The sequence below is a fragment of the Octopus sinensis genome, linkage group LG8 (assembly GCF_006345805.1).
Source record: "Octopus sinensis linkage group LG8, ASM634580v1, whole genome shotgun sequence".
Lineage (NCBI taxonomy): Eukaryota > Metazoa > Mollusca > Cephalopoda > Octopoda > Octopodidae > Octopus > Octopus sinensis.
In genome coordinates, this window is record NC_043004.1 from 86,863,313 (window position 1) to 86,876,302 (window position 12,990).

The 12,990-nt window shown below is 36.1% G+C and overlaps 1 protein-coding gene across 1 annotated transcript in view; it reads left to right on the forward strand.

Annotated features, from left to right (window-relative positions):
- The first annotated feature begins 6,940 nt into the window (after positions 1-6,940).
- LOC115214982 (E3 ubiquitin-protein ligase UHRF1) overlaps positions 6,941-12,990 on the forward strand; it is a 64,369-nt gene continuing 58,319 nt past the window's right edge. The window contains exon 1 of the mRNA XM_029784081.2: positions 6,941-7,430. Coding sequence (XP_029639941.1) covers positions 7,278-7,430 — 153 coding nt within the window. The 5' untranslated portion in view covers positions 6,941-7,277. The remainder of the gene's footprint in view (positions 7,431-12,990) is intronic.

Here is a 12,990-nt window from a genome sequence, read left to right on the forward strand (position 1 = left end):
TAAGTTATGCCACTGAGTAGCAGCTGCACAATGGCATAGCTTAGAGCGTGGGCCATCCAAGCAGCTGTTGAGTTTGCCTCAGCTCAGCACCACCCCATATGGCTTATATAGTTGACTCAAAAGTGCTGACCCCTTAAAAGTGTTGCCTGAGGTAGACTGCTCCCATTACTCCACCTTAGGTGTACTACTGATACTAGATAGCATTTGATGAATTCTTTCACATTCTTTTACTTGTTTCAGTCATGTAACTGTGGCCATGCTGGAGCACCGCCTTTAGTCAAGCAAATCGACCCCAGGACTTATTCTTTGTAAGCCTAGTACTTATTCTATCTGTCTCTTTTGCCGAACTGTTAAGTTACGGGGACGTAAACACACCAGCATCGGTTGTCAAGCGATGTTGGGGGGGGGGGGGTAAACACAGACACATAAACATATATACATGCATACATACATATATAAATATATATATATATATATATATATATATATATATATATATATATATATATATATATATATATATATATATATATACACATACATACATACATATATACGATGGGCTTCTTTCAGTTTCTGTCTACAAAATCCACCCACAAGGCTTTGGCTGGCCTGAGGCTATAGCAGAAGACAATCCCCTTTCTCCAAGGTGCCACGCAGTGGGACTGAACCTGGAACCAAGTGGCTCGTAAGTAAACTGGGGTTGATGTAATCCACAATCCCCGTTCTCCAAATTTCAGGCCTTGCACCCAGAGTAAAAAAGGATTTTGTCCATTACTCTTTTTGAGAACTCTTTGTTTTTATATTTGTATTGAACACTAATATACACTGTAATCATAGAATTTTAAAGATGTGCTGCTCATTATAACAACAGTATAGAAATTTCTCGAGGTGAAATTTTGGTAGCCATTTAGAATTTCTGTTAAATCTTGTGCTACAGTTGCTTAGACCAATTCTGACTGATCTATCCTATAATCCAAGGAATTCCAACCATGACCACCCTGTATCTTTTATCTAGGTCTGACTGGCACTCTGTCACTTACAACAATGAGAGTTCCAGTTGAGTTGATTGATTGAACAGCCTGCTTGTGAAATTTATGTGCAAATGGTTGAGCACTCTACAGACATGTATACCGTTAATGTAGTTCCCAGAATGACACAGAATGTGACAAGGCTAGCCTTTGAAATACAGGCACTACTTATCTTTAGCAGCTGAATGAACGGGAACAATAAAGAATCTTACTGAAGGACACGGTGCATCACTGGAAATTGAACTTGCAACCTTATGATTGTGAACCCAATACCCAAATCAATAAGTCACGTGCCTTCAATATCTAGGTCAACATTGTCTAATATGTTCTTCCTTTTTGAGACTGTTGGATGTTTTCTGAGGGAGATTTGGTTGATATTTCAAGAGGGTTAGACATGAGCACCCAGAGGCTCTCCCAGAGGTTCATGTTTGATGCCATATTTACTTAGAGTGGGATTATCAGTTTTAATGTCATTAATTCAATCTTTTTAAGGGCTTCAGAAATAGCATTAGAAATATAAGTTTCAAATTTTGAGTTAAGGCCAGCAATTTTGGGGGAGGGGGTAAGTCAGTTAAATCAACCTTAGTGTTCAACTAGTACTTATTTTATCAGCTCCAAAAGGATGAAAGGCAAAGTTGATCTTGGCAGAATTTGAACTCAGAATGTAAGATGGATGAAATGAGATAGATAGATAGGTAGGTAGAGAGATAGATAGATAGATAGATAGATAGATAGATAGATAGATAGATAGATAGATAGATAGATAGATAGATATAAGCATGACAGTGTGGTTAAGAAGTTCACTTTGTAATCATGTGTATTTCAGTTTCAGTTTCACTGCACGGTACATTAGGCAAGTATTTTCTGCTATAGTTGTGGGCAGATCAATGTCTTGCGAGTGGATTTGACAGATGGAAACTGTATTCAAGCCTATTGTATACATATATATGTGAATGTGTGTGTGTGTGTGTGTGTTTGTGTTTACCCCCATAATCACTTGGCAGCTGATGTGGGTTTGTTTACATTCCTGTAACTTAGTGGTTCAGCAAAAGACTCTGATGGAGTAAGTACCAGACTTGAAAATTAAAAGTAATTACTGGGGGCAATTTGTTTAATTAAACCCTTCAAGGTGGTGCCTCAACATGGTTGCAGTCTAATGACTGAAGCATGTATGAATGCATACATGCAAACATACATGTATATGTATATATATATATATTATATATATATATATATATATATATATATATATATATATATGCATGTATGCATGCATACATACATATATACATACATACACTACATACATACATAATGATTTGGGATAGAGAAGAGAAACTGTGAAGATTTCTGGAAATTTGAAGACTGCAGATCCAATCCATCACTAGAACTGTAAACATCTGTAAAACTTTCCAGAAGTTTATTATTTAAATATATATGAACATGTCTAGATATGTAACTATATGCATGAGAATACATACAAATCTGCACATACATACATACATGCATGCATATATACATATATGCATACATATATACATACATGCATGCATATATAGATACATGCATACATATATACAGAGATGCATGCATACATACATACATACATGCATATATGGCAGAGAGACTCAAGGAGACTTGGGACTCGTTATAAAGTGGTGGAGAGTGATCTGAAGATGTTGCATTTTACAAAGAAGGTAACAAGGGGTTGTGTTGACCAGCAGCATGCACTAAGGGAGAAGATATGTCTATCCATGCAAGCTTGGTAAAATGAATTTTAAAACTGATGGTGATGGCGGTTAGGAGACATAACACATCCTTCTACATACAAACATATACCTATCAGTCTGTCTGTCTATCTATATATCTGTCTATCAGTCTGTCTGTTTATCTATCAGTCTGTCTACCTATCTGTCTATCTGTTTCTTAAAAAAATTTTATTATTTTTATTTTTTACTTGTTACAGTTATAAGACTGCAGACGAACTGGGGCACCACCTTGAAATATTAGTCAAACAAATAGGGACACAAACATACCAACACCAGTTGTCAAGTGGTGGGGGTGGGAGTGAAACAAACACAGGTACACAGACACACACACAACAGGTTTCTTTCAGTTTCTGTCTATCAAATCCACTCACAAGACTTTGGTTGGCCCAAAGCTACAGTAGAGGACACTTGCTCAAGGTGCAATGCAATGGGACCGAACCTGGAACCATGTAGTTGGGAAGCAAACTTCTTACCACACAGCCATGCCTGTGATAGACAGATAGATCTATCCATAGATAGATAAATGGAAAAGAATGGTGCAGCCAATACAAATAAGCTCTCTAATTTTGTTGTCTTTTCTAAATATACTCTGTGGAACACTCAAACCCTGGACTTAGCTAGGATAAAATTACAGCACACAAAATGAAGTTCACATGGAGGGAGGTTTTAATAATGGTTGTTTATCAAACAATTTACCGTTTAAAATATACTATTTGAATATATGAATAAACACACATACATACATTATTAATTGGCAGCAATTACAGAGTTTATAAAAAATTACGTTATAAAATGTATATGTGTATATATACTCATGTTTGTTTTGAATTCTGTTTTCCTGTTAGTATCACCAAACGTATGTTTGCAAACTAAATACAAAAACGAAGTATGTACATATATATATATATATATATATATATATATAACTGTTGTCAAGTTTACATCTACTCCCTGCTAGCTTTTTAACGCCCTCTCGTTTTTTCTATCAGTCATCTCTCCATCACACATCCTATTTTCCATTCACTGTATTATGCTGCCAGTAAAAATAAGGAAGGCAGCAGATCTCTTCTGTTAGACCTTTGCATCTCTCTGACATTCAGCCACTTTTCCATTCACCCTATGATACCACCTGTGTAAGAAGGGATGGTAAAGGACTTACCATATTTCAACTACACTACCATCATCCTTATCGCTCTGTCCTTCCCCCTTCATGAGTTCTTGAATGTATAAGAGATTGCATCAGATATGTTTGTATTCAATATACTTAACCCTCAGCATCTCTATTGCCTGGTTACTTGTTATAGATATCCAGCATGCTGGCAGAATAGCTAGTGCATCAGACAAAATGCAACATTTTTTTCTGGCTCTTTGCATTCAGAGTTCAAATTTTGCTGAGAGAAACTCTGCCAGATCAGATTGGAGCCTGGTGCAGCCATCTGGTTCGCCAGTCCTCGGTCAAATCGTCCAACCCATGCTAGCATGGAAAGCAGACATTAAATGATGATGATGATGATGTTGCCTTTGCTTTTCATAATTTCAGAATCATTAAAATAAGTATTAGTAGCACACTAAGGTCAATGTAATTGACAAACCCTCCCCTTAAATTACTAGTCTTATATAAAAAAATGTGGAACCATTATTATTTTTCATTCTTGCTCCCCTTCTATCATCCTCTCACTGCAAATCACTCACTTTCTACTATTATACTCTCGCTCCCTTCACTCTCCCATCCAGTGTTTTTGGTTGTCACTGACTTCTTTCCAACTTTCTTCTCTGTCACATTACCTTGAGTGAATGAATACATCACAGAATAATGATAACTATTTAATTTTTACATACTACAAGACAAACTCTAGAGTGCTGGAGCCATGAGGAAGTGCATCCTGTTTCCTTTGAAAAGTGGTTGATGAATGCATGGAGGTAAAGTGGGATTGAGGAGAAACTTTAAATCATATGGAGGACATAACAGTCCCTCTGGGACCTTGCTCAGAAACAGGTGAAGATTAGTAACAAGAAAGGCATCTACCTGTAGAAAATTTGCCCCAGTAACCTTCATCCAACCCATGCAAGCATGGAAAAGTGAACATGAAAATGATGATGAAATCAAACACCTCCTAATTTGTTCTGTAAGTAACTCAGCTTGCCTCTTTAGAGAAACTCACTCACTTATGAGAGGCCTATTGAGTCAGAGCACATGGCTGCATTCACCATTTTTTGGTATATTCCCTGGCAATCTGTTGAACAGAGTCCTAGTCAGTCCCCATCTATGTAAGATATCTCCTCATTTACCATGAACATGTAGCATGTGGTCAACCAGCACAAGTTGGATCCTTAGTGAAGGTAACATGGTAAGCAGGGTCTGACTCAGAAAATCGAGCAACGTGGCCAAACAGCCTGCTTGAATTTTGGAAATTCTGTCATTGTAGTGAAAGCTATTGAAAATGTTGGCCTTGTCTTTGTGAAGAGTTCACCACTAAGAACAGGAAGTGAATGACTGTAGTTCAGTCATACTGTCCAATGGAATTGTATCTATAAACTGTCTTCATCTCTCTTCTTAATCTGGTTTCCTTGGCATATAGATTCCCCACCCGGATGGGACGCCGATCCACTGCAGGTGAGCTGCAAGATGCAGATGGAAAGACTGAGAGAAAGTTGTGGTGAAAGAGTCAGCAGAAGTTCACTATTACCTTCTGCCGGAGTCGTGTGAAGCTTAGGTGTTTCGCTCATAAACACACACATTGCCTGGTCTGAGATTCGAACCTGCAATCCCTCGACTGCGAATCTGCTGTTCTAACCACTAAGCCATGTGCCTCCACATAAACTGTCTAGATAGCAAATATCTCAAGTGCAATATTATTGCTTTCAGGATACAATCTTGGAGAAAAACTATATAGTTACATACTATCTCAAGAAACAACAAATGTAGAAGAGTAGATGAGAGAGCCTCTATGTGGCCTAAAATTTTGGGGGAGGGGTCTAGTTGATTACATCAACTCCAGTACTTATTTCATTGATCTTGAAAGGATGACCTTGGCAGAAATTGAACTCAGAGCATAAAGATAAATGAAATACTACTAAACATTTTGTCCAGTGTGCTAATGATTCTGCCAGTTCACCTTAGTATTATTATTAACAATAACACCTTAAATATTCTCTACAATGATACAGCAAAAGTATTTGATTCTGTTATTCACAATGAACTCTTACAAATAATGCAATCTTATGAATTTAACTTTCAAATAGCAAAATGCAAAGATTATTTATTTCATCACCATCATCATTTAATTTCCATGTTTTCATATTTTAATGGGTCTGACAGAATTTGTTGAGGCAGATTTTCTATGGCTGGATGCCCTTCCTGTGGTCAACCTTTGTATGTTTCCACGCAAGGTACTGTTTTCCCAGGGTCAGATATATTTTTTAATGGAAGACTAGATATGAACAATATCACTTGTATGATGGTGATGTTTGTTTAAAATCATTGTCCTATGATATCAAGACAAGAGTACACACACACACATGATGGGGTAATCATAGTTGAAGTACCTTAGATAATCGGTTTGCTCAGTCAGATTTGACCTAGGGCTAAATATCAACTACATGATCACTGATGCCCCTAACTGTCAATACGTGTTTTGATTGGTTGATATAATTCTAATCTACTTCAATAAGGTTTTGATATTAAGCTACTTGTTAAACAGGTCCAACCAAAGGATATAAAGTAAATAATTGTGTCTGAAGAAACTTAAATATTTCTCTTTCTCCTCTATTTAACATTTTGTTCTCCGTTTTCGTTTGACACTATCAATTCAGTACTATTAGAAAAGATGAACACCTCCAACAAAAAGTGCCGCCCATAACGTCTAACTTTTCCTTTTTCTCTCGGCAAACCAATTTATTCTACTTTTGAAGTCTATATAAGGAATATAAACTATCAGATGTTGTATAGATATTAAAAACACTTTCACAAACTATATATACAGTTAGATGTAATTTTGAGGTGTATAATATACATAGTCTTAAATTAAAAATAACATTGGCTTCGACTAGTGACACAAGCTAAGATTAAAAAGCAGGGTGGTAGGTATAATGGTATACTGAGCCGCTTCTTACGTTGCCAGGCAAGCTACAATTTCTTCCCAATCTAGGGCAGTAATAAGCTCGTGTCTCGTTAAATCTCGTGTGATTTCGTTTCCCGCCACTGAACCACGTGGGGAAGGTAGGGGACATGTTTTGTTGTGTTTGCCTGATCAATTAACTTCCCAACTCAATTCTATCAATCGTTCACTATTATAAACAACTGTAAAAGAATTGCCTGAGATTAGAACTATTTATATAATTCGCCGAGTAATTGAACTAGGGCTTTGCGCCGTTTTCCTACCTCCTATCTCGATCATCCTTACATTTATCGCTGAGCAGCACTCTTCCATAACAAAACAATCCACAAGTTTTAGAATTCGTATCTTCTCCTTTTGTCATGTGGATCCAAGTGCGGACCTTCGACGGGAAGAAAACCGTCAAGGTGAAAGGACTTTCCAAATTGACCAAAGTTGAAGAGTTACGAGAGAGTATTAAGGATAAGTTTGATGCAGAGCCATCCCAACAACAGTTGTTCTATCGCGGCAAACTGGTAAGCTTTTTTTTTTATTACACTATAAATTTAGGTTTTATTTATTTTATTAATGTTTTCAATGACAGTGATATTTCGAAATATTTCACACGGCTGTTGTTATCCTCTCTTATCATCTGGCTTTGGCGCCATATACCTTTTTTTGTCTATGAAAAAAATGTTGTTTATATTTCTGATTACCTGTAATTTGGCAGTTTATCCTGACATGTCACGTATAATAATCCACAACTCATCCAATTTTTATTTATTCAACACATTCATTTCATAATATTGAACTAAAGTTTTATTTTATTCAGGAATTTTTCACTTGTTTGATTTCTTCCCCCCTTTCTCTGTGAAGATATGGCGGGAAATCTCCTCCTCTCCCCTTGTCACTGTTTATCTTTCAGTGAACTATTTCTTTCTTTCTCTCTGTTCGGCTTTGTCATCATATCCTGTCCCTCCACATATATTATAAATATTTCGCTTTGTCTTTTTAGCCTAGAGTAAATCTATTTTAGAATTTTTTTTTTATGAAGAGTCTTGTAAAATTACTTTTAGTAATTTTGATCAATGGTATTTTGACTAACTGTGATTATAATCCTATTGTCAAAATGCATTGAATATATTTAAAATATATTTTACGAGTTAAGAAACGAAGTCTCCAAATGCCTTTTGTAAAAGATACCTTATGTCATTTTCGAGAACCTAGATGTAGCTCCATAAAAATTTGGAATGGGGAAAAGATTTCAAATATTTTAATTTATAACGCTTGAAAATAAATTTGCGATCAAATAGAAATGTGTAAGTGGTTTCTATATTCCTTAGTTATTCATTTTCAAAAAAATTTACAGCTGATGAGTAAAACTCAGAAAATATTTCAAAACGTTTTCAAGAAATTCTATTATTATCAACTTAAAAAATGGAATAAGTTCTTTTTTTTTCCTAGAAAGAAAAAGAAATTGATGCTTTTATTAACATCTGAGCACTTCTTCCCTAATATTCAATATCAGAAACTGGAAATTTCATCTGCAAGCAAATTTTACTCTCTTCTAGACTTGCAAACTTCATGATAATTAAGTAATTGGACAAAGAAGTGATAGTAATGATGTAGTGAAAGGCTTTGAATCTTTCCTGTCCTTTTAACTGAAAGTGATTAGAGGAAACTCTAAACTGGGTACTGTGAAAATGAGTTGAGGAAGGAAAGGCCTCCTTAAAACTTTAGGTTCAGCTTAATTTCATTGTACAGTCCCTGACCAAGTACAACAAAGCTATTATTTCTGTGAGTGTATCGTCGCCAACACCATCATTAATATAACTTTCTTTTTTTTTTTGTTAAGTAATTTTCATCTAGTTTACAAGACTTTCCAGCCTAGTGTGATGTATTTTATTCTATATTAAGCTGTTCGTATGTAATATCAAATGAAAAGAATAATATTTAAATTTTTGATAGTTGATGTGGAAACACTTTCAGCTCAGGATAGAATCTGTAACGTCAAGACTGAATGAATTCAGTTTCAGAGAAGTTCAATCCCAAACGAAACGAGCCCTTGCGAGCTTTAGAAGAAAACCAATTTGAAGAGTTGGTTTTATGACCGAGCAAAATAGATTCTATTAAACTTTGTGTGTGTGCTCTAAACAGCCTGCTGCACCCCAAATGTCGTATGTAGGATAGGCATATAGGGTTGAATAATTCAGAATATTAACCTCACCCTTTAATTTTTCACCCATTAGCAGTTCTTTTTTCCTTTCTTCTTTGCATGGATATCTCTTCTGTGGAAAAGACTAAATTTCAAAGTCAATTTTACTGCAGAGCCTGTACATAGAAATAACACCTTGAGTAGGAGTAATTCAGACTTTAAAGTTTTATACTAAGAAAATTGACAGTCAATGAAGACTCATTCAGTTTGGTCCCCCATTCCCAGCTGTTTTCCTTTTTAACTTGGCGAAGCCTTTCTTTTTCTTAAGCTCGCACTCTTAATGGAATAGAATAGCTGTATGTAGGAGTGATAAACTAAGCTGGAGTAGATATGTTGAAATAATAGATATTACTCATGTATTACCAATGATATTTAGTGTTTGCTATAAAAGAATCTATATTTATAAATAAGTTATTTGTTACTACTTTTGTTAAATCACCTGTCTTTTCTTTATTGACCAAATCAATTTATCTCGATAATACATTTTTATGAACAAAGTGCTAACTTCGAGAAGTTACTGAGATGAAGAATGTAGATGGATGAGTTGCTGCTACTTAGCCCTAGGCCTGCTCTGATCGCAGATCTATGACAGTCAAAAACTTTTCCAACCACGACCGATCTTCCTCTTTTTTTTTTTAAACCCTTTTTACACCAGTCTACCTGAGACCGCCATTCGTTCAAGGATGCAAATTTCTAGTTTTGAAGTGATTTTCAACAGTAGTTGAAATAAAGGCAGTTAATTCAACCAAAAGCATGGTAACAGAAGGGGGCATTAGTAACTGGACTATATTATCTAATGTGTCCTTTGGAATATAAAAACTTTAAGATGGAGTTCTGGTGGTGTTTAGCTGCTATTTCTAAACAAGTCGAACGATATAAAGGGCTGTTCCAACAGTTGGTTGTTCAGAGAATTTAGCATTACAAAAAAAAAAAAAAAAACCTTGTGCAGATAAAGTATTAGGGAATGGAAATTACTAGTCTGGAACTTAGGAAACATCATCATCATCATCATCAAGGCTCTAAATGTAAAGTGCTGTTATTATATTTACATTGATGAGTTCATTGATAAAACATGGTATAGGATTTGGATGTCATACAGCCGATGACAAAGGAAAAAAGAATAATGCAGAAGTGGCTATTATAAATATACATATTGTATTTATATATGTGTATACATACATACATACATATATGCATGTGTATATATATGTGTGTGTGTGTATATATATATATATATACACACACACACACTTATGTTCATACATAAAGAGAAATTGAAAATGCACAAGTCTTTAAAAAGATTTATATCTACTTAACTAATTTCATGATTTTCAAAAGTAGTTTGGGATTGGCAGTTCTGGAGCCCTGCAATATTTGTCTTGGCTCATCATCATCCTTTAATATCTGCTTTCCATGCTGGTATGGGTTGGACAGTTTAACCCAAGCTGGGGAGCTGCACGAAGTTCCAGTCTCATTTGGCTTGGCTTCTATACCTGGATGCTCTTCCTAATGCCAATCACTTTATAATGTGTGCCGGGTGCCTCTAAATGTGGCACTGACACTGGATACTTGCAGGTCTTAACACTTCTGTGGAGGACGGGTCTTCTTGAGTATAACAAGGCATCAGGTATCTTGGTCCTTTGTCATCTTGTCTGAAAGCTTCAGCATCCTGAGGTCGTCCTTCAGTACTTTGTCTCATTGCCTTCCTGGGTCTTCCTCTTCCATGTGATCCATCAACTTTGAGTGATCAGCACTGCATTATGGAACTGTCAACATCCATCCTCATCACATGACCAAACCTGCACAGTCTTCTCTTTTGCACATTGCAAACATGTAGAATTGTTGTTCATTTACATACATCATACAATCTTCCTTTCATTCAGAGGAAGAAATATTTGGTTGCCAACAGAGGGATATTTACTTAATGAATGATCAGCTTGATTGATTGACTTTTAAATGATTGATGACTATTAATTGGATCCAACCATACTTACCAGATCATTTCGACTTTCTAACAAATCATGTGTGGTTGCTCGATCTGCTAAAGTTAGCTACCAAATCTCCTTCATTACATCCTAATGTCTTCATAAATGTGGTGATGATGGTGGGTATATTGAATGTCATATTAGATACACTGTATTTAGGGGTAGGATTGTCATAGCTAATATCTTTGAACATAGGTCTGCTCCAGCAGGGCAAGCCTGTGGATTAAACAATAACAGCACTGCAATAATCTCTTCCAACAATGTGATATCTATTTTCAGCCATGTAGATTAGGTTATCTGAGTCTTTGTTATATAATACACAACCACAAAGTTTGTTACAGGATATTAACTACCTGCCCCACAGCTAGTCAAGTGTTTTGTTAAGTCAATGATATAATTTATCATCCTTCAACGTCCATGTTCGATGCTGGCATGGGTTACAAACACCTTAGTCTTTTACTCATTTCAATCTTTAACTAAGCTGGAATACTGCCTCAAAGTGTTTAGTTGATCAAATCGACTTCAGTAGTTATTCTGTTGGTCTCTTTTTGCCGAACTGCACAGTTATGTTTGCCTAATAATGATAGAGACAAAGATGCATACACACGCACACACATTTATATTGGCAAGCTTCTACAGTTTCTGTCTACCTTGATCCCAGGCTATAGTAAAAAACATTTGTCCAGTGTGTCACTCAGTGGACTTAATGTGAAGCCAAGTGTACTTAACTCACAGTACCCCACTCCATCATCATCATTTAACGTCCGCTTTCCATGCTAGCATGAGTTGGACGATTTGACTGAGGACTGGCGAACCAGATGGCTGCACCAGGCTCCAATCTGATCTGGCAGAGTCTCTACAGCTGTATGCCCTTCCTAACGCCAACCACTCCAAGAGTGCACAGTGGGTGCTTTTATGTGCCACCAGCACGAGGGCCAGTCAGGCAGTACTGGCAACAGCCACGCTCAAATGGTGTTTTTTACATGCCACCTGCACAGGAGCCAGTCCAGTGGCACTGGCAATGACCTCACTTGAATGTTTTTTCACGTACCAGTAAGGTGACAATGGTAACGATCACACTCGAATGGTGCTTTTTACGTGCCACAGGGCACAAAAGCCATTAGCTGCTCTGGCAACGATCACGCTGAGATGGTGCTCTTAGCGCTCCACTATATATATATATATATATAATATATATATATATATATATAACAATAATAATTTAATTTACTTTTAAGTTTAAAAACTGGAGAAACACAAAGTACTCAAAATTTATAAGTAGCACTGGTGAAAATATTCAGTTTTGAATAAATGAATGTTTTTGTTTTATATATATATATATATATATATATATATATATAGTAGCTTATTGGTTTGGTGTAAGAGATTGGTAGAATAAGTGCCAGGCTTAAAAATAGATACTGGGGTTGATTTGTTCAACTAAACCCATCAAGGCAGTGCTCCAGTATGGCTGTGGTCCAGTGTCTGAAACAAGTAAAACATAAAAGCTATATATAGATATCTCATATGCACCCGCGCACGTGTGTGTGTGTGTATATATATATATATATATATATATATATATATTAGAAGAAATGAGGTACTCAGAAATTCGGATGGTTTTATATTTACAGATATTTGTATACATCATATAACTTAGATCATGTATTAGCGCTTTCTCCCATTCTACTGGGGTTTTCAATTCGAACTAAGTTATATATATATGTATACACACACACGAGAGAGAGATACAGTGGTGTTTGTGAATATGCACTCTTAAGCATATACTCTGCTTCTGTGTACACACTTGTACACACACATTCAGATGGTGTGCAACACAGGTTATACTGACATGTTTTTAGCTCTGTAGCCCAGTAACGTGCTTATTATGATGCT